General features: G+C 36.3%; 1 protein-coding gene across 3 annotated transcripts in view; it reads left to right on the top strand.

Annotated features, from left to right (window-relative positions):
* The window catches only part of LOC101164350 (protocadherin-15), a 231738-nt gene that overhangs the window by 188896 nt on the left and 19492 nt on the right, over positions 1 to 23350 (top strand). For 2 of the 3 annotated variants that reach the window (XM_020711888.2, XM_011487983.3), the window contains exons 29-35: positions 1536 to 1663; positions 10377 to 10607; positions 10699 to 10787; positions 13064 to 13240; positions 13503 to 13721; positions 14458 to 14466; positions 16680 to 16790. In XM_020711888.2, the coding sequence (XP_020567547.1) occupies positions 1536 to 1663; positions 10377 to 10607; positions 10699 to 10787; positions 13064 to 13240; positions 13503 to 13721; positions 14458 to 14466; positions 16680 to 16790 (964 nt within the window). Of the gene's footprint in view, positions 1 to 1535; positions 1664 to 10376; positions 10608 to 10698; positions 10788 to 13063; positions 13241 to 13502; positions 13722 to 14457; positions 14467 to 16679; positions 16791 to 21060; positions 21067 to 23350 lie in introns of all 3 variants that reach the window. The other variant, XM_020711887.2, reaches the window with a different exon arrangement.

Raw genomic sequence — 23350 nt, 5'->3', positions numbered from 1 at the left:
CCAGAAAAAGGCGATCCTGTATTAGAGAATCATTCGGTGATGACAAAGCATTTTCTTTGCAGCAAGTCGGAGCCCAGTGCAGAAAAGCACAACGTGGCTCGATCATGAGTCGTGATTTAATTTTTACTGAAGGATCATCATTTCTGTGCATTGTACTCAAAACAGGGTAATTACAGTGTAGGCGCTCTGTAATTACTGTTATAGTTTTTTCTTTGTCGAGATCAGCGTCCTATATTGTAGCTTGTGTTATTGTCAACACAAGATACAGATAAACTCCAGAAAATGTGTAATTATGTCTTCTTTAAAGGCTTTTAAAGGTTTCATTTTGAATTACAAATATCTGCGGGCTTCAAAAACTTGTATACAGCAGCGTATCCCAAATTATCTGCACTGTAGGGCTCACAGGATCCTAAGGTGCCTCGTCAATAGATGGTCTAAGTTTAAACCTATGGTCAAATAAAATGTGCATAAAACTATTAGGCACATGAAGCGAGACAAGATTAAAAGAAACGTCAGTCAGACTTTATTAACTCCATTCACAGTAATTCTAGAACTTGTTTTTGACATGCTACACATTAGCCATGTTAAAAGTGTCATTCATGTTAAAAGCCTTAGCTCATTATCATATTCACAATGCCTTTAACTCCCAACACACAAAAAACTGACTGACACCGCCAAAACAAACATTACTTTAGCAATGCTAACTCTCAACCTTGTTATTAACACATTAAAAAAACATCCTACACCGCTACACGTTAGCCGCATTAGCGTATTTTTTACGACAACACCCAACCTTCTTTAGCTCGTCCATAAAACAGACTGACATTCTGATAGAGCCCTGTGTACCTCATCAATAAGCACAGCCAGGAGTAAATCATGTACAAGACGCTCTGGATTATAAGGCACACTGTTGTGTTTTGAAAAAATGAAGGCTTTTAAGAGCTGGGCATTTGATGCTAGTTCAATAATGTGCTAAACGTGCGTTTAGCCCATGGTGTTCACAATGGACTAACAGAGAGGGGCTTCTTCTTTTTCTTTGTCTCTTGTTTGCTCGTGCATGTCTACCACCTACAGTCAAAAGAGACTAGGTGTGGAATGTCAAAGTGGTGCAAATCTTACAGCTTGGAAATGGTTCTGTTTATTGTGATTCTGATTATCGTCATGTCAGTAGACTGACCTTGGTTGAAAAACAAACGTAGACTATATAAGACTTTTAGTCATGTCTGGGTTCACCATATATACCAGATATTGATTTCAGTTTGGTGAGTTTTACAGCCTGCTCCATAAGTTGAAATCATAGTGCCTAAATGATCAAAGTTTGAAGGCTGGAAACGTGCATAGTATCGCCAAGCGTTTTTTTACATAGAGTCCAAAAACGGTCTTCCAAAATTGCATGAGTATGTATGAGTGCATGAATTCTGAACGTGGAAGCATGAAACGTGCATTTTCATTGGAGGTGGCCACCTGAACTTTCAGTAAAACCAGTATATTTGTATTCTAACATGGGATTCTTTTATGTGTGTTCACTGTTCCAGCTAACACAGCCAAGGTGGTGATTGATGTCCGGGACGAGAACGACCACCCACCAGTGTTCACCAAACCTCTCTACATTGGAGGAGTTGCAGAAAATGCCAAGACTTTCACCTCTGTCCTGCAAGTTCAGGTAGAATAATCAATTAGGAGTGGAGCGTGAAGGTGTAACTAATGTCTCTATAGGTTTTCATTTGAGTTGCTTATGCTTATTAGAGCACTTCTTCAACTCTGTAAGGGCAATTTTCTACCCTCAAGGTCCCAAACATTTTATTATTTTTGCATGGAAGACTTGAAATGACTGTGAAAACTGCAAAGCACATCTCCAAATATTGAAATTCTTTTCTGAAGCTTCTTTGAGGCTTCATCTCACAAATGCTAAAATGTGTTTTTATGTGTTGCTGCAAAATATTTAGACTGATTCTTATGCAAAGAAATATGCACTTTACTATTTCAAGATGATTACTGAGAAATATTCTTAAATCGTCTCATGAGACGAGCTAAAAAAAAGAAAATAACAATGAGAGTCCCGCTAGGGAGTCATTATTACGATCTTATAAGGGCTTCTAGATGTTGCAGTCATTGGATGCATACAGATGTAAGTGTATTTTTTTAACCCTTTAACACTGCCAGGAACAGTAAAATACTTTGAACTACTCAACTACTTCTACTAAATACTGTAATTCCTACGGTTCCCAATACTGACAAAAAGCGACTGCGCCAAAATGCAACACAATACGGCTTTACAATGCTGACGTTGATTACATAAACACGTTCCTGTTGTAAAGTGTAAACGGTTGCTTTTTTCAGCTTCAGAATCAGTTGGAATTCTGTCAATTGTGTGAACAGTTGCAATATTCATGTCTTCTGCGACAGACTGGACATTTGCTAGTTTGTTGCAGGGCCACAAATCACAGACCCGTGCACAATTAATTGATGTTTTTGGGTGGGGGGAGCAAGCCAGAGTCCCCCACACACACAGGGAGAACATGCAAACCCCACACAGTAAGGTCCCCCATTGGTGTTCTGTTAAAGATTTAAGCTAGAACTAAAAAACAAATTGTTTTCAATTTAGTTTAAATGTGTCTGTTGGGCACTTAATCATAATCATGTTTCTTTTTAGTTTTATTAAAACTTCAAATTTTTCAAAAGTGTTTAAAGTCTGAAATTGAATTTGTCTGTCCAATGTTTGCATTTGTTATGCTTCATGACAGTAACAGCAGCGCAGTAAGAGATGCCGTCACTTTAACCCTATGCATTGTGGGAGATGTAGTGCTAACTGTGGCACTGAAGCTGGACAGACTCGCGTCTTTAAGTTTTATTATTTTTTGCACTTTTTACACTGTCTGACAACACATCCTGCCATGTCGGCACCAGAAAGTGAGGAGCTTAACGGCGTTCGATTGGTCAGACTGAGGACGTATTCCTCAAACCCCCAAGAATGATTGGTGGAGAGAGTTTAAGGGGCGGGGCTTTTCTAAAATGGCTATTGGCTAAATCTCGGTACCGTTATTCTCATCGAAATGTCTTTATTAGAATCAAATAAACACAGAGAAAAAAGTTTTTATGATCTTTCACATCCCAACTAGTAATTCATCAGGGCCTTTCTGGATAAACTGATATCTTGGCGATGGTAAATGTTAAGAATAGTTAGAAACTGCCTTTAACTTTTTATTACACTAATGGTTCAAACTTATTTCATTAAGCACGTATTATCATCTCAAAATTATATTACATTTGAAGACAGCATAAACTATTTTCCCACAGATCCTTCCCACACTCCCTTTTTTCTGTGCATGTGTGATCTGCTAAGCATCCGTGAAGGCCTCAGAGTTATCTTCATTTTTAGCCTTGAAGCACCTCTCCAGTAACAACCTGTGGGCGTGATTTTCACACCATTGTCCAGTGCAGGGTTCTTATACCAAGCCCATCCTCCTGAGCTCCGGTGTTCAGACTTTGAATGCAGCATGTTCATCTGTCTGTCCCCTTCGTGCAAAATGTCTGTGCTGTTTGTACGAAGTAAATCTTCCCCATAAGATAAGTATTTGTCTCTGAGTCATTATTAATTTGTTTCTGTATGCAGGAAACTGCGGGGTACGAACCTAAACATATTCCTATTTTACAGTCCTATTTAGGATATCCAGTTTCCTCACAGTAAATGTTTTAGGATCAATGAAAATGAACAATTTTCCACAGAACACCTGACCATCTCCCGCAGCACACTGGTTGAAAAACTCTGCTCAAACCTAAAACTGACAGAAAACATGATATTCCCAGTTGTAAAGAAATGGCGGTTCATCCAACAGCTTTAATACATTTAACACCAAAAAAACGTAGCAGAGCACGCTACACCATCCTACTCTACTCCATTTCTTAAGGTGTGCAAAGTGGAGTAGAGTTCCACCAAAGGCAAATTGCAGTTGAGTTTCCCAACACCATGCTTTTCATCAGTTCTGCTTAATATGATGCTAAATCTTTCCCATGAATGTACATGTTCAGAAATGAGGCAGAGGGAACAACCCCAGTCATCTTCCCCATAAACAGGCCAGCATTAATTTTTGGTGGCTGCAAAAAAACACATTTGTATTTCTAACCATCCAGTGACCAGTCATGAACTGTAGATGTGGCTCATGCACGTCACCACACCCATCTGGACCGAGCTATCGCGTTATTGGCTAATGCCGGTGACTTGTGACAACCTTGTATTGATTTGCAGTGATCCTTTTTACTCCAGAGGTACAAGGAGACACATCATCCTCTCAACCTGAGGGTCAAGCATGTAGTCTTCTGGTGATCAGCACACATTCACACGCTCATTTGTCAAGAAAATTGCAAAGGATGACCCATGTGACCATGAACTCCTCTTGAGGTTCATTCATCTCTTTAATTAGAATTTATAGTCATTCGATAAATGTCTTGAGCTGCCTCTCTCTCAGTCACCTAATGAGGCAATTTTTTTCTTTCTAATCAAACTTCAGTTATGCGAGGCACACATATCTTTTTAAATGTAATTTATCAAAGTGCTTTTAATTCTGTTTGTCAGTCTGTGTATTTGTAGAAAACACAGCATGGATTTGAGACGTCCCACCTTTGTTTCTAGCTCTTTGTGACCTACTTTCTTCTGGTTACCTGGATCTGGTGCATCCCATCAAAGCAAACTTTAGATCAGCTGATCCAACTAATCAGCAGGAAGGATCATTGATGGTCAATGAGAATGAGCCAAACTGCTTCAAGTTGAGAGTAAATGAGAGCTTCCTCTTGGAAACGAAGGTTTTCCACATTGGGTGCTCAAAATTCCTCAATTTTACTCTTTTTCTGTATTTTCTTGTAATATCACCATGGTTCATATTTATACTTGTCAAGGTTTTGTGTCTTACAATGGTATGGTGATGAAAGATGGACAGGAATGAAAGCAGGTCCCACTAACATCAAGATGAAAGCATGAAGGATATAAAAGATGGACAGAAAAGTCACAATTTCCTGATATAAGTAATTCATCACATCATTCTAAAGAGGTTTATTTGAGGTTCACGTTCATATTTTCAGAGCTACATATTCAAAACTCACCAAAATGTGCATGCACCTTGGACCCAGTGAAAACAAAGAGTACATCTATTTTTTAATTACCCCCCACCCCCCAAAAAAGATGACATCAACTAAATGAATGGGGTCAAAATCTATTTTAGGGCTCAAAACAAAACATTTCAAGATGCACTTACTGAACCAAGACAAACATGGCAGGAATATCTAAATTAAGTATTAAAACTATTATGGGCTGGTCACAGGATCTACGTCTAGGCAGCCATTTTGTTCAAGTGACCCTCACAAAATTTTACACATTTTGAATGGCGTTAGCATTGCAAGCTTACAAGAATGGCATTCCCCTGTTGCTCGAATACTTTTACCTGAATATATTGAAAGTTTTATAATTGAATTCCTGGCTCAAGCTAAAGGAATCACTATTATATGACCATATTAGGAATAAGGGTGTTGTTAACAAAAATCTTCTGTTGCAGAGAAAATCCAAAAATGTACTTTTACAGTTTCTTCTAAAAATGACATAGACCTGTTCATCATCCCCAGGCGACCCAAAATAAAGTGGTTGCTACGGATATAAAACCAACAGAAAAGTTGCTGGTTTGAAGAAATATTTTTCTTATTCTTATTATTATAAGAATAAGAAAAATATTTCTTATCTTATTATTCTTATTATTCTTTCTTTATGTAACTTTATCCACTAATCTAATTTGTTATTAATTCCTTTTAGTGCTGTAAAATATTGGGAAAAGATGCAAAATGATTTAGCATGTTGGCATTACAAATACAAAATCTTTTCTACAGTTTTTGTTACAAATCCTCAAAAAAGCAACTATCTTTTGAAGATACTTTTCGAGTTTCATTCATTTGCTTAAGAATTTTTGTTTTTTACCTCACAGATTCCCATTTCCCTGAAAAATTCTTAGAAATTGGAGGAGTTATTTGATTCTTCTTGTCCCTCATTGTTTTGGGACCTTTTTATCTTTTCTTCTTTCTTCTATTCACTCTGATGAGTAATCAATCTCAGCCTAATTTTCTTAAACGCTCATGTGGGAATAGAAGCTCGCCTAAAGGGCTGCACCTCCAGTTTGGATCCAAGTCTACATTATTTTAAGCAGCTCTGTTCATCTCTCCCAGACAAGACAATTTAACTTGCATCTAAATGTATTTCACAGGGGGACATTTTTTATTTACATATTGGTGTATTAAAAAAAAAATATATATACTTCATTGAAAGGAATTATTAAAGAAGCCCTATCTTGCATTATATCTTGTTTCTGCACAGGGGAAAAATAAAGTGCATCCACTACTAACTGGTATAGCTACACTGTGTGAATGAAAATGTCATTTCTGACAGTAAAATCAGGCTTTATGTTCATAATTTAAGATGTCCAGGTTTTACAGCTTTGAGTTTCATATGTTAAATACTAAGATGACCACTAGCGCTAGCTGTGCAGCATCTTCCAAAGCCTTGCTGGGATTGTCAGTCTGAGATTTCTCAACATCAGGGGTTTGAAAAGTCCTCTTGAAAAGAAACTGCTTGATGAAAGTATTTTTTAGGCTGGTGGGAAGAGAGAAAGGTGTGTTATGAAAATGTAACATCATAGCAACTTAAAATAGGTCCAGGCCAGTTAATATAGGTTTGCCTCAGACCACTGTTCTGCAAGTAAATTATCCAATTCTATTTGATTATCGTTGTATTTAATGTATTCAATGTGTTCTGTGTGCGTACTGTGGTATAAATGAAAAAATGTCTATTTATGATTAGCAAAAATAATGTCAAGAAGATGGCTTCATTTTATTTTATTTTCTCAATTTTGCTTATCATTAAACAATCATTCAGAAAATCATATGTAATGATCATGTACCAGTTTTACAGTTTTTCCAAAGGTTAGATTTACTCAGGAAATTTGTATTTGATGAGTCACGAAAGAGATAATACCCAATGAAGCATCTATTATCAGAAATCAACGGACGATGCAAGGGTGTAAACCTTTGAGTCAGACAGTTTTTTCCTCTGAGTAACATTATCCTGATTGATTATGGTCACTATCAATATTAAATCAAAAATTAGTACTTTAACTTCGTTTTTTTTTTTTTACGTTCAAATTGTTTTCACAAGAAATGGACTGTTTGAAATGCGATGTGACTCATTGTCATGGAAACAACTACTGACCCTACACCGACCTCATTCTACCGCAAATGTTATATGAGGACTAACCAGTGGAGAAAAGAGGTATATAATTTTTTCAATCACACAACAGGAGGAACCATTTTACAAATGTGGTTAAATATAAAATTCCCTTCACCCATATGAACTAGACTTGTCAAAGTCAACTACTTTACTTTAGCCCTACAAAAAGACAGAACATACTAGTAGGACTTCACTTGAATCACTTGAACAGGCCTGTCAGGACAAAAACCAGAATGTGAAATGTGAGAAATTACAAAAAATTGTCAGCCACTGAATTATCTGCATCATCAGAGGTATTATTAAAATGAGCATGGCTGAATTAACAGCCAGTCATGATTTAAGAATGGCAAAACGGATATTTTGTCATCTTTTGCTTGATCACTAAAGCAAAGACCCCGAGCATGTCACTTTCCCCATCACCAGCACACTAATGACACTGGAGGCAGCCGCTACTACTGCCAAGGATCCTGTGCGGTTAATGGGGGTTTGTTTGTTATTGTGTTCATCTGCTTGTCAGCTTTTTGGCAGGGAGAGTCATAAGTTCCAGATAGATTTCCATGAAATTTTTACAACAGCTGGGACCCAGTCCAACATAGACCTGATTAAGTTTTGATGTTGATACGGATCTGAATCCAGGAATTATTTATTCAACCCTGGTGGAGAAGTGCAGGCTCAGACTGCTTGTGTTTACTATGTTCAGATAATTGGCATGAAGCCCTTTTGCACAGCATAGGCTAATGACTGTTTTATGCCTGGTAAACAAACGTATGAACATGGACAAATCTATGGCTTACAAATGAATAGGTGACATCTATGGATCAAGTTTTTTTGGATGACATTTTGCCTGATGCCATTCCCCATTAAATAAGAAGACAAAAGTCAAAATTACATCTGGTATTAAGCACACCTTATGCTATTAAATGCTACTAACACACTATATTTATTTTATCGCGCTGGAGTACAAGTTGCAGGAGATGTATCATAAATGAAGAAGAAACATATAGAAGTTGCAATTTTGGAAGAGAAGTACAAGGCTTCTGAACAAATCTGCCAATGGTACATTCACACCGGACACGATTTACACATCAAAGTGGCGTTTCTACTGGTTTCGACTTTTTCGACGTGTGTCATTTTTATCCACCACGCTCGCCCAAAAGCGTGTTAACACACAACTGTCGTGTGTGGGATAAACTACCATCGAGTTTTTTAGCGCTATTGCTATATTGGAAAACATGTCTCCATGTTCATTAGATCATTCAGTCTTTTTTAACAGTGTTACGTCCACAAGCATACGGGTCTAGGGCTGGATTTTACGTAACATAAAAAACATGCAATGGATGATTTTTAAGGGTTTTTTATTGAAAGAGGAGGAGGGGGGGTTGGGCCAAAGGAATTAAATAAATAGAACGAAACCCGGCCTAGCTATCACAACTCTGAAACTAAAACAAGAAAACAAAAATCTCACTGACTTATCTACAAAAAAAGGTATCAAAACGTACAGGAGGTGGCACCAACCAACGTACCTAGTGTGCAGTTTGGTCACGTTTACATTATTTCTTTAAATCAGCTCAGTTCAATCAAGTTTATTTTTAATAACCGATTGTGTTTCTGTTCTAAGTTAAGTTAGGAATTCTGTTATTATATGTTGAACATTTTCTGGTAAACTATGAAATCTGTCTTTTGATCACTTAAGAGTAAAACAAAGACAAATCTGTCAATATTTCAATAAACTGAACGTGGGAAAGTGAGATCTCAGAACGTGTACGTAAATGACCTGATTAATTAGCAGATCTGTGGCTCAAAGCATTATTTTAAACCAGGCTCGTGTTGCAAAAACTGTTGCAGTTAGTTTCATCATTTCACCAAATAGGAGTAAAAAAAACAAAAAAAGTTTTTAAGTAAGTGGATTGTATGAAGACAGATACAGTCTTACACCAGAATCCCTCAAGGATGAGTGATGGAAAAGAGGGAAATGACTGACAACTCAATTACATAAAGGACAAAAAAGTCAATGTAAAATAGTACAGAATAAAGGGGACAAAGATGCAAATCATAAAAATTTATCACATAACAAATTTAATTTAAACAACCTCAAAAGCATAGAAAAACAATGACCAATTCTGCAGAATCGCTGTACACAAACGAAATGACAAATAATTACAGTCTCATGGTTTCCATAGAGATTAAGAGGGAAAATAGCATCCAAGGGATGTTAATTACAAGCACTTGATTAAGACATCATTAGCGACTGTGATTATCTATGTCTAAGCAGAAGTTTTGCAGCTTATACTAAATATTCAGGTGACATGGAGGCAACAGAGATCTAATAAAAGTGTTATTGCTAAATATCAATCTGGATTTTTTTTTAGAAATACATCATGCTCTAAGAAAAAAAACTAAAATGTCATGATTCATAATCTCTAATTATGCATACTTCACACAGTTAACATGCCATATTATTTTCAGTATGATTACAATTTCTTTCAGAAGCACTGCCAGAAAAAAAAAGTCTTCTAAAAAATGACGAGGAGTTAAGTAAAGTTTTTTTGATGACGAACACAAAAGCAGAGCTTTTGCATTGGCTAAAAATAAACAAATAATTTATCACAAAGGGCACGGTGGTGGGGAAATTATTTTATGGGCTTATTTGGCATTCAAAGACAACAACTGTACATTTACTCAGTCATTTGTGATTTTATGTTAAAATTGGAACCAAGTCATTTGTATCAAATATTTCTTTGACCAGTTCAGTGGTCGAGTGGCAGACTGTTCGCCCCAAAACTGCCAATACACAAATCCACATTTGGGACATAGCAAAGATTCAAAAAAATGGGACCCAATCCCTTCCTGTTTGACTCTCACCAGGGTTTCGATTGAGGGGTTAAACCTCCTGAGTACAGCTGTGTCTGCAGCTTACTGCCACCTGAGGGGTGGGGTCAAATACACAGAACAAATGTCACACAACCAACATATATTTTGTTGTCTTTTCATTATATTCCAACATACATTTTGTGCATTAGTTTCCATGACATAGCGCAATTTCAATGTTGGTGTTTAAAATGACAGTGAATGCCAAAATGACGTTGCAGTAATTGCTGTGTTCTTCACAAATCAGGCTTTGGATGAAGACACTGGTAACTACAGTGCCATGATGTACCGGCTGATCATCCCCCCTCCTGCAGGCAAAGACACCAAAGACAGCAAAGACGGCTTCGTCATCGAGCCGTACAGCGGTGTGCTGAAGACGGCCATCATGTACCGCAACATGAGGAGGTCCTACTTTAAGTTTGAAGTGGTTGCCACTGACAACTACGGTCAAGGCCACAGCAGCAAGGCAGAGATAGTGGTACGTTTTATTTCTTAAAGCATCCAAGTGGAAACATTAAGCATTTAGACATGTAAATGCGTCCTAAAATGTCTTCCTTTCTTTTGTGCAGGTGTCAGTTGTGAACCAGCTTGACATGCAGGTGGTTGTGTCCAATGTCCCTCCAACCTATGTGGACAAAAATAAAGAGAAGTTGCTCAGGTAAGATTTCCAACTTTCCCTTAAAGCTCAGTGTCAGACTAACAATTTGTTGTTGTGAAAAAGGGTTTAAAGGCTTAAACACAGATAGAAAGGTGTCTTGGTAAGAGTCCCATGTTTGGACAGAGAATTTGTCACATGTCAAAAGGGAGGAGGTGGACACAAATCTGACGCACCATAAAGTGCACAATAATAATTTTTCTTTTTCCAAAAGTTTTTCAGATTTTGACAGGAGTGCCAACCCATCTAACCCGTCATCCCCCATCTCTATCATCCCTTTAACTTCCTCCCCTTTCTTTTTCCTTCTGGTCCATCAATGAATGCATGTAGATATAAGAATAAATAAAGCTTATCCTCAAATACAGAAGGGGTTTATACAAATATACACTCTATTTGTACGAAGGTCCAAAATCCCCTATTGAAACTGTAAAATGTGTCTAACACAAGAGGCCTTCAGCTCCCATCTGCTTGCTCAGCTGTTGGAGACAAGTTAGGAAAAAAAAAACATTTTTGACAGGAGGAGGGTACCCAAAATGATGCGCCTTCACATTTTGGTTTGTGTTCTTATCAATAAACACAAAAGCACACACAGACACGAACGTGAACGGCTGCAGTGTTGTAAGCAGATACGGGGGGGCAGAAAGCAATATTTCATAACATGAGTCTCCCTAGCTGACAGTGTGGAAGACAAATCTGTGAGCAGAATGGTTTAAGTCTGATGGCTTTTTTTTATCCCCATGTATAAAGAGACCATTTCTTAACTGTAAAGTTTTGGATATGATGGTAAAAGAATAAATGTAAAAAATGATTTCTTATTACATTTGTTCTCTTTGCCACAGGAATACATCAAAAATTCAAAAAACGGATTTTCATTGGAAGGGGACTTTAAATGTTTACTGAAAGCTTTATAAGTTGGTAACAGTTTCATTTGCTCTAGTATTAAGTTCCTCCCTCTGGAACCTCTCACAGACCAGGCTGACCGACTAAAGGTGTTTATAACACAGAAATCTGACATCTCCCACTGATCCTCTGGTGACACGCTCAGTGGGCCTTTTGGCTGATAAAATCTGCAGGTGGAGCTGAGTTATGTGCTACCTTATAAAGCAAAAATTAGTCTGCAGGTTTAATGAGGTTGCTCCAATAAAAAATAAAAAAATACACTTATGGTCTTGTTATTCTCTGACTTGCCTTAGGCCAACTAGTAAAATAATTATTGAGGCGGATAAAAGATGTTGTCTGTAAAAAGGATTTTGTCGCTCCAGTCAACCGAAAAAATATTTGCTCATAAAAATTGCCCATATTCATAAGGTTTGTTAAGTTTAAAGGTTTTATAAACAGAGGGTTAGACTCCTTGTTTGGAACAATATGGTTGATAATCACAGCCATAAAGCACTATTCTGAAATGACATTACTCATATTTTTAGAAAATCTGCCTGTAAAATAAAGTTAAAATTAGGTCATACGTTATGGTTTCAACACTTTTCACCGTAGATTTTTTAAAGCAATTTTACTTTTACTTTTTACTGTGCACTGTGCTCTGCATCCTGATTGGCTGTTGGCCATTATCAATCAATCTCTGTGCCATGTCTCCTGTACAGAATGTGTTCAGCTTGCAAGTAGGACTTTGTCTTTAGACTGGACTTATTTTTGTACAAAGGTTTGAACTTTGCGAACTTAAGTGTGAAAATATCTGTCTGAGAAAAGTGTATAAAGTCTGTAGTGAGAAGTTTTAGAGCCTAAAAACATCTATATTCATTGTAAAAAAAAAATAAAGTGACTACTTTGCGGATTTTGCTTACGGCATGTTATTACTTAACTGTTATTTTTACTAATTTTTACTATTTTGCTATATTCGGAACAGGAGACGCAAGCGCATATCTGTTTACCAAACTGCACTGAAAAAAGATTTCAAATTACAGACATAGATTTGAGTTTGCAATTACTCGGCCACGCTAACGCCAAACTACAGCAAAAGTGCGTTGCGGAAGCATAACGGGCTGTTTATCTTGTGCATTGATGCATTGTTTTAGCTAATTAAAAGACTAGATGTGTGATTATTTTCCCTGACATGTAAACTGTAGAACTGATTGAATCTCTGCTGTTTATTACACCCTGAGGTCCTCCTTGCTTTTTCATTTTCCACCCTAAACGACTCTGCTTGCTTAATCTGCCGTGTTGGTTATCCTCAGTAGATAAGATGCTCAATAAACTATGGTAATCAAGGTTTTACTCCTTGATACAGTATTTGCAAACATCAGTGCTTTCTTTTGCATTCGCAGCATTTTGGAACATTACGTCCAGGAGCAGATACCGGGAGCAAAGGTTGTCATGGAAACCATAGGGCCTCATCGGTACGGGGAAGGGATGGATCAGGAAGATTACACCAAATCTGATCTGATGATTTATGCCATCGACCCTCTGACGAACAGAGCTGTGGCCACACAAGAGCTCTACAAGTAAGAACCTTTATGTACTGGTAATAAGTCAAAACACTAGGACCTACAAATGATTTTTATACCAACTATTCCTTTATTTTTCTAAGCTTATGTTAAAACAATGAAGGAAGTTTCCAATCTTTCAGTGAAATTGATCTACATTTCAAATAGACCATTCATTGATGCACTCTATAGTGCGTAAAATACGAGAATGTACCTTTTGACTGTTGATCGCCGAGAACTTTCTTTTCTCCATCATGTCTTTTGTTCTCGACATTCCAAGGTTCCTTGATGGAAAGCTTTTGGAAATCAACAAAGAATTCCAGCCTTTACTTCCTCCCGGTGGGCGAGTTCTGGAAATCCGAACCCCCGAGTTGGTGACCAGCGTAAAGAAAGCCGTGCAGTCTGTGGGCTACACAGAAGGGGCACTGCTGGCGTTGGCAGTTATCATCATTGTTTGTTGTGTTCCCGCCATACTGATTGTCATTATCACCTACAGACAGTAAGTACAAATAACATAATCATGTTTTAATTAAAAATAGCTCCTATTAAATCTGCTGCCGCTGATTGGATTGTGCTTTAACAAATTTAACAAGCAGAAAAGTAAAAGCAGAACAACCTCAATGGCAATGATTGCCTAAGCAGACGATTTAGACAATAGGATACATAGAAAATAGTTTTAATGTTTTATTTTTGTGATTGTGTTAAAATACAGAGATTAGTGTCGGCTGTTTGAGATTTAGAATCACTGTTTTGTAAAATACAAACACCAATTATTAATATGATGATGTGTTCTACTTCAGGACAAAACAGAACTGGAAAAAGGAATAAAGATTTTTGATGAAATACTCATGTATTTACGTAGGAGCTTTGTCATTAGCTGAAGTTAAGCCTTTATTGTTCATCGCATGTTAGCATGTTTATCATCATCTTAGTTTTCTGCAAAGCAACCCAACACACACACAGATTTCATTTTTTTCAACTAACCACCATAAAAGCCATCAACGTTCCGGAGTTGCTGCACATGTAACCAGAATCTGAGTATTTTGAATCATGTCCCACTGAAAAGTGATGTGATTTGACAAAAGAGGGACACGTAAGCCTCATAATCACTGCTGTATGTTGGTAAATGACTTGTGTACGTCTTTGCACAAAGAGCAAATTTCCACTGTGGTTTACGCTTGAAGTAATCATAAATCCTTCTCTGTCTCATCTGCTGCGTTTTCTGTCGCCGCAAGATTCAAAGAGTGAGTACTCCTTCTCATTTTCTAGACAAAATATGAATGCCATCGTTGTTAAACACCTTTCAATGTGGTTAATCTGTTGACTTTTGCTGTGCAATCAAACACGGGAGGCTTTGTTTGTAGACAATCAAACAAATGAGTCCTAAGGAGTGAAAGAGGAAATGTTCGGGCGCAAGCGTGTTAGTGTAGGACAGTTTATTCAAATCACGACCGAGCAACAGCAGACAAACCTCACTGCCAATATAAATTTAAGAAAAAACTGATTTTGAAAATGGTTGATGTCATTTTAATGATTAAGATCAGTTTCTGTTACCATTTTACTCGTTAGTTATGTGTTAGCATCTCACACTCAGTAATGTCTTCTATCAAACTGCTGCTTCCACTGTGCAATTCCATTTCTGAAGAGTTTAGGGTTCTTAAAAAAAAAATAGAACTTAAACATAAAATAAGGATTTGAGTGACCCTAAATTTGAAAACAGATTAGTACAAGTTACCAAGGGGACCGATGGTTCTTGGGATCTCAAAAAAGCAAAACGTAATGAAAGCTGTTTGATACTTAAGAAAAAGAGACGGAACAAGCAGAAAGGAAATTCAATGACTTGATTCTTTTCTGGGTTTTTTCACTGTAAAAACTGAATCTTAAGAAATTAAAAGGCCCTTGTTTCAAGAAAAAAAAATGTTCTCTGCAAAAAAGTTATCTAATCAAAAACATTTTTAACAATCCTAGTTTCAGAAAAACATGTCTGAGTGACTTTATCAAAATGAGAATTCTTGGTAAGACCACTTTTGATACCTCACTGGCAGATTCCTTTCTTTTATTTATTTATTTATTTATTTATTTATTTATTTATTTATTTATTTATTTATTTATTTTCTTCTCTAACTTGTCCTGTCCAACAGCTGAGCAAACAGATCAGACTACCTCTTGTATTGGACAGATTTTATTATTACAATTGGGGTTTTGTGGATCTTCAAAAGACTGAGTGTATAATTGTATAAACCCCTTTTTGTATTTGAGGTTATATTGAGCTAAGCTTTATTGATGAAAATTATATTTGTATGCATTCCTTGTTGGACCGGACGGAAGAAAGAAACAAAAGAGGAGAGAAAGAAAGAGAGTGGGATGTCAGAGATGGGGGATACTGGTTTGAGTGGGGGTAGTCGATATTACAAAGTTAAAAAGAAAAGAAAAAATAGTCTGCACACAACCATTTACCGGCAAGAAATATACATGCATTAATGATTAAAGAGTTATCCCCCAAGATTTCTGAACATAGAATCCGCTGGAATCACCTTAATTGTGGTTGAGGAGTTTTGGTAATTCAAAAAATGTCAAACCTAGAGCTTAAGTTTAGATGCTAAAGAGTTGAACACTTAATGTAAGCTCTTTCATGAAAATAAAACATCTAAAATTTAATTAAAAGGGTTCAACTTCCATGCGATAATAAATAAACCTAAAATGCTAGATAAAAGGCATGTCAGGATAACGAATTATGCAGGAAAATTGAAAGAAAATTTTAGGAAAATCTAGTAAGGAAATGTAAACAGTTTAACCTTTGTGCTATCTTAGATGACCCCACCCTCACATTGACGTGTTCTCCCTACCATGACAAAGGTGGATAAAGGTGGAAAGATTTCATGTAATCCATGGACACCAGTGAAGATCACAAATCATTGAAGAAAAAAGGTTCAGAGCACTGTCTAGTGGGTCTAGATGACCCAACTCCCAATGGTAAAGTGCCTAGGACACCACAAGGGTTAAAGCAGGACTGTAGGACAACATTAAGACAAAGACAAATGCATCAGAAGTGGTACCAACTTATTCTTTTCCAGCTAAAACAAGTTTTAGAAAAGTTGTTTTTTGTTATTTGTTGGTTTGAGATTATTCTATTTTTCCTTTAGCATTTTTGGCTTGTTATTAATGTTTAATAGAACCAGCAGACACACCTATTTAGGTGATGTTAAATTAGAGCTGACCAAAACGAAGACACTTTTTCTTATTTCTATGGGAAGAAAATTCTGAAAGTGGTAGATGAAAAGTAACGATTACACACTATTCCAACCCCTTTCGTCAGATTTCTATCTTGTAGTAAACCAAATACCACTTGCCGGCTCCCTGTTGGATTTTTCAAAACAGTACTTTACATTTTATTGTGTCACGACACATTTTGAGGATCAGTTTTTTAGCACTTTGTCTCGTTTTATGCCATCAACAGGCGCCAAGCAGAGTGTGCCAAAACAGCCCGTATCCAGATGGCACTGCCAACAGGTAAACCTGGGGGAGGAGCTGCCAACAACCTGTATGAGGAACTGGGAGACAACGCCATGTGAGTGAAGCGTAACAGTGCCATTTACATTAATGAGGCTAAGCAGAGACATTAGCTCTCATTTAAAAGCTGCCCAACTTTACACATTGGTAGTGTTGCTGCTCTGGGGGCTCTGTGGTCATCTAAAGAGGAGTCATTTCACCCCCCTAGTTTGAAAAAGAGATGCTGACATTCATAATTGAATCTGGATTTATTTTAATAAACGTTCCAACATTTTAGGGACATGTTATGCAACTAAAAGGAGTGGTGCAAAAGAGATAAAGAACATGCAATTACCATTAAAAGATTAGAAAAGGAAAAATGAAATTGTCACCTGTCATCTAAACTAAACTGGTGTGCAATTGAACCAATCAGTGGAAGTCTGAAGTTAGTCTCAATTCGAAACTGATCAAGACTTGGGGAATTAAACAAATTTGAATTTACTTAAATCTTTTAAAAAAATGTAGTTTCTGAACAGTTTTTGTCACACAAATCCATAAAGGACCATTTCTCCAAACTTGGAACCACAACCTATCAGCTATTTTTACAAAACCCTCTGATTTGATACATTTACTCTTTTAAAATGCCCCCATGTATCCTACATTTTTACGCGTAGAGTTCAGATATTCATTTAAAGACCCACTCCATCGTCTTTTGATTTACTTTAACATTGTTTCCAGTGGTCTTTCAACTCTGATTTTACCATTTTTATCGAAAATAACAGAGCATTTTGTAGGACATTATTTCTGTAGAGCAGCAATAGCTCATTAAGAAATTTACTTCTGAGTTGTGGAAGGGCGCAGATCCGCCCCCTCTCCCTCTCCCCAATGCTGAGCATGGAGCTGGCGGGCCACCCAGTGGATTTTCTGCATCACAAATAAGCTTTTTTCAAACTACATTTCTTTTTTTGTCTGCTCCTGATTCACAATGATTTGAATAAAGAAATACCCAGAAATTCAATTTGCAGGTAAACTTTCTTTATACTTGTCCCTCCATCATGAGAAAAATGCCACAAAAGTATAATAAAAACACCAAAAAGACATTTTTATTGGGGTTGATCTTTAAATTGGGACTTTTATTTTAATGTGCTTTTTTTTTTTTTTTACATTTCATTTTGCTTAATTTCCATCTTAAATAAAAAAAGATACATAGAGATTGGACTGAGTTTTTAATAAATGTACGGCAGCTCCTCAAAATTTATAATGTTTTTGTTAGTTAGTAAAGATCAACATAACGTGTTAGAACATGAAATTTGTTTTGGTTCAGACCTTAGCTTAAATGTCTTGTGTTACATTACATACATTTTTAGAATTGCAAAATAAAGTGAAGGTAGCTTATCCAAGCAATGTTTTATGGACTATCAGGGCTCCTCTTCTTAACTCTGTAAAGCCCACTACATCAAAGAATTGTCAGAAAAATTCAAATTTGTTTTTTGGAATTAAGATGTTGTTTAAACCCTTTTATGAAATCCACAAAAATCATATTGCAATATATTTTTTCTGAGTTATGGATAGTGTCTTTATAATATGTAAGCTCAAAATGCAAACATATTGACATGAGGTCAATACGTTGAAAAGTTTTGATCCAAATATTTTTAACATAACTGTTTTATGAAATAATTAAATATAAAAACATTAAAGTTTTTTAATATGGCAAGAAGTCATTTACAAAAAGGAATAATAACCAATGAGTTATCTTATCATAAAGTTCTAAAAAATTTGCCAAACGTTTCCCGCCAAAAGTGTTTTTAAGATTCCACGGAGGCAACCATTTTGAAATGAGCAGGAAAAGCCCTTCTACTGCCCCTAGTGGATTAGTGATGAACTACAGGGCAGAAAACATGAGCCAAGTTATATTACAAATGGTTTTTAGAGATAGTTGGAATCATGCTAATGGGATCACGTTAATATAGTTAAATACGAACAATATCATGTGAGCCTCTGCTTTTATGAATGTTTCATTGTTATGTTGACATCACCCTAGATTATACTTTCATGATGATGAAATTAATATTTTTTTCTTATTTCTAAGATTGTATTTATTTCTTTGTATCTACTTTTATTCTGTTAGTCCCTCTTTTCTCGAAAACCCTGCTTGAATAATCCTCTGTCTAACCATAGAATTCACTAATTTATTATTTATTGATTTATTGAGGGAGGGGTGACACAGCATATAAACTTTTCATAAAAGCACATAAACTCACAGAAACACTCAGTCAATTCATTTATAATTCCTAACTGGAGCGTTAAGACGAAATTGAGAGGAATTTTTATCAGCATTACATGCATCACTGCTTCCCTGTCTGTCCTTGATATGCCTCTTCATTTCCATTAACATGATAGCACTCCATATGCAAGATAGTAGGAGCTACATCCGAATGACAGAAGCGTGTGTGCAGGCCCAGAGCTTCCCTGAGAAATGTGTGTGGAAATTAACTTGGATATGAGATATTTAAAATAAATATAGCTCTTAGTTTGTAAAGACAACCTTGGGCAAAAATGAATTATATTTATGGCTGCATGGGATTTTAAAATGCAAAAAAAGAAGAGTCTGTTTTGTTTTTGTTATTTTGTGAAAATACATTTCTGAAGTAGTATTGTTGGGACGAAATCCCTAATAGCCCATAAAATGTAACAAAATGTAAAAGTTAGCAGATTCAGAGTTAAGGTTCATTACCAAAGTGCTTTGTGGACAGGTTTCCAGGCTCCGTTTTTACTGCCTCTGGCTGTGCTCTTGATAAAGTTAGGTTTTAATGCCTGTTTTTAATTACCTGTGGAAAATGAAGCCCAACTTCTTATTGGCAGCACATTAAATGAAGCATGTTTTTAACTGCTACACATACAGAAACGTTATTTATTAATAATGGGTATTATGGTAGCTCTGCAATGACCTACATTATCTGATTTTGGGAGCATTGGAGGATAACATATGATTTAGACGATATACTGTTAATAAAGTTGATTTGAGGGAAATTTTGAACTAAAGCGTCCTGATTCAACATAATGGGACTTAAAAAATATAAAAACTCAGTCAATTCAACTGGAGTTGTGACTCTGCTATATATTTTTTTGAACAACAATTTCTTTTAACCCCTTGAAACTGGAATTTATTTTAAGCCGTGAAATAAAAATTGATATGTAGAGGTTAAGTTAAGGCAGGTTTGGAGCAGAAAAAATTTGATGCATATGTGCAACAATAGTCATCGAGGGGTTAAATCCAAATCTGTTTTTCTTTTTTCAAAATTAGAGAACATACAAATTTTCTTCTGAGCTTTTAAAGTTAATTTGAATTTATGTTTTCATATTGGAGAGCAACAATTAATAGCAGCAATAAAGAATAAAACCTTTTCTCTTAGTATATGTTAAACAAAAAGAAAGTTTGGATTTTCTTTATTAGTAGCTTCATACACACCAATGTAGCTTTGATAAAGACTAAAGGATCCTTTCCTTGTATAATGTATATAATGTGTATATATATATATATATATATATATATATATATATATATATATATATATATATATATATATATATGTCTTCTTCTTTTTTCTCTAAAATGTGTTTTTTCCCCACATTTTTTTAGTTTTATACCATTTTTATGAATTAGACACATCATTACATGTTATGTCACATATAAGGAATATTAGCTTAACGTTCTAATGACCTGGATTTAAGCGGAATAAACATAGTTTTATTGGACTTGATTAAAACTATAAAAAAAAAATTACAAAGATTATTTCAACACAAATTTGAAGATACAGATGGCTAAATAGTTAAGTTTTTGTTAAAAGAATTTAATAATATTAAATATCACAAGCCAGATCTTTATAAAGCCACCTCCACTTTAGTTCAACTGAAGTTTATTCACTGGACTGTTGGGATTTTGTCAAAATATCTTCTTTAAATCAAATGGGTATTCTATATTGTGCTTTCTTTCCATGTGTCCTATTATTTTTCCACATTTGCTAAGTCGTTTTTAACAGCAAAGAGGCAGTTTAGTTGTTTGTTGGGCAGCTTCTTGCTGAACAATAAAACACGTGGTGAGGCTTTTAGATGCAGAGATATTTTCTTGCTCGTCTTATCCGGCACATCTGGTGGAACTGGAGTGTTCTCTTTTTGCGGCTCCATAAATGTTTAAAAGGAAGGTCTTTGTAGAAACAGCAGCTTTGTTCCGATTCACTGCTATCCAAAGCTGACCTTTATTCTCTGATTAATTTCACATGATTCTTTCTAATCATCTCATCACTTTTCTCTTTTCTTTTCATCCTGACATTTTTATGCATGGCCGACAGGCAAAAGTAAGTAAGATGTGGAAAACACTGGCACGACGGTGCCTAATTATACAAAGCCAATTTTTTTTTTTTTTTATAAATGGTGATTGTGAGTTTAGTGGTTGTAGATGGATTTTAAAAGCAGTGATGGATCATCTTTTACCTATTTTTCAATTACCTGAGCGTGTCACTGAAAAGCAAGAGTCTGCAGATACCCCAATTACTGGATTGAATTCAGAAAATCCCTCTCAGATTTTCGTGACACACAATGGTGCATCCCTCCCTTGAAATTATTGAGTAGAATAAAGCCCTGCTTTAGACCTGAAATCAATTTACACTCTTCACCTTGTGTTTTTTAGAGTTAGTGTCCCTGTTTTTATTTGTGGAGTGATTAATGTGTAGGAAAAAAAGCTTTATTCCTGAAGCTACGTACACACCGGGCATGTGAGGCAGGTTCAAGAAAGCGCTACATGTCGGTTCCTGAATGCCCATTTAAAGGACGTGTCACACCGCCACTACATATATTTCACGCATTTTCCACTGTCTTTCGTGATACACGTATAACATACGTAATTCATAAGTTTGTCTTGCTTTAAATTCAGTTTTAAGATGTTCATATTTTTTAATTGGTTGAGAATTATGGAGTTTCTGCATATTTTACGTAGTTTACATGCAATTATTACATAAATCGAATGCAATTCTATATGATTTTTACGAGATTCCTACGCAAATTTGTGGCTTTCCACGACCATTCCACACGTCTAATGGACTTTTCACACACGTACCATAGATGTATAACTTTTATATTCTTCCATGTTCTTAACGTGGTTCATTCGTGATACATCTGTAAAAAGTTTCACGACTTGACCACAACTTTTCTGACTTTTCCACGTATATTCACTTATGACCAATTTTCATCTGTGCAATGTTTGCAAAGTCTACGTAGTGGCAGTGTGACAAGTCCTTTACATATGGTGTTCACCCTGGACAAGAAGCCCGGGACTTCTTCTTCTTCAACTGTTTACTTCCGCATGTCCTCCACCTACCATTGGAGGAAGCTTGGTGTAAAATGTCGAAGTGGTGCAAACCTCTTTTAAATATATTAAAGACTAAGTGTCATATAGTTCAAAGCATACCCAAACTGCAATCAATAATTTCTCCTTCATGATCAATTTGGGAAGGAATAAAGGAAAGCCATCAAAAAGGAAAGCCATCCATTTGTTACTACCAAATCCAAGTCTCTGATTGGTCAAAGTTCAACCTGGTTTAACTTTTAACGTGCGTTAAGTGAGATTTTTTTTTTTTTTTTACATAAAATTATCTTAAAATGTGCGTACTGACACCTGAACGCAAGAGTTTTGAACAGGTAAGCCTGAGATTCGTATTTGGGCAGCCATGGTGCAGAGGTGAGGCAGTTGACCATAGATCGTATAAAGATGGACAGATCCGGGTGCATGGTCACCCATAGAGAATGCCTTGCCTTCAACCCCATTTAGAGCCAATCCCCAGTGATTGGTCTAAGCCGGTCTTAGTCACGTTTGTAGGGCAACCACTGTCGTCAATCAGGAGTAAGATTGTTGGAAGTCAACACCCCTTCCTCTGAAAGCGTCTTGGGAGAATCTGTCAACCAAATGTTTAAGATGGGGGCCAGCCGGCACCACATGTTTTTTTAAATTTGTAAATATATAACTTGGATAACTTGTGATGAAGAAAAATACCATGAATAAAAAGTTAGGATTAGCAGGAACATGTTAAGAAAAAAGTATCAGAACAAAATGGTTGTTCTGAAAAATTCTGACAAATGACTGAGTAACAACTATTTTTCTGTCTTTGGAAGTTTATAGAATTTTGGCTTCTTGGAGCAAACGGGTACTTCCTGTTTGAGCCCTCCCCCCTCACGTTCCAGTCTGTCGAGTTCGTATTTACAGGGTTTTTTTCTGGCCTTATGTGTCAAAGTGTCCTTGGGCCAGGCACTGCACCCCCACAGGGGGAAGGTAGTAAAGGGCTACATAAGTAATCACCATTTACACACATTTACATAGACTTTTCTTTGGAATGGGTCGCTTGAACACGTGTTTCTGAGGGCGGTGTGTACGCAGATTCCTATATTCCTCAACCTCTTACTGCAAAATGTGTTTTTGCTCCTCATGAATTACCCTTTTGTCCAACTTTTTCCTCCATTTTGAAATTCACATTTTATTCCATCCTCAGTCTCCCTTTTTCCATTTGTTTAAGATTTGATTAACATCATTACAGATTTCCTATTCCTTCCTCCTCCTTCACATTTCATCTTTAACTCTTTTCTTTTTCC

Source organism: Oryzias latipes, chromosome 19, assembly GCF_002234675.1.
Source record: "Oryzias latipes chromosome 19, ASM223467v1".
NCBI lineage: Eukaryota > Metazoa > Chordata > Actinopteri > Beloniformes > Adrianichthyidae > Oryzias > Oryzias latipes.
The sequence above is the reverse complement of the archived record's forward strand: the minus strand, read 5'-3'. Positions and strand labels throughout refer to the sequence as shown.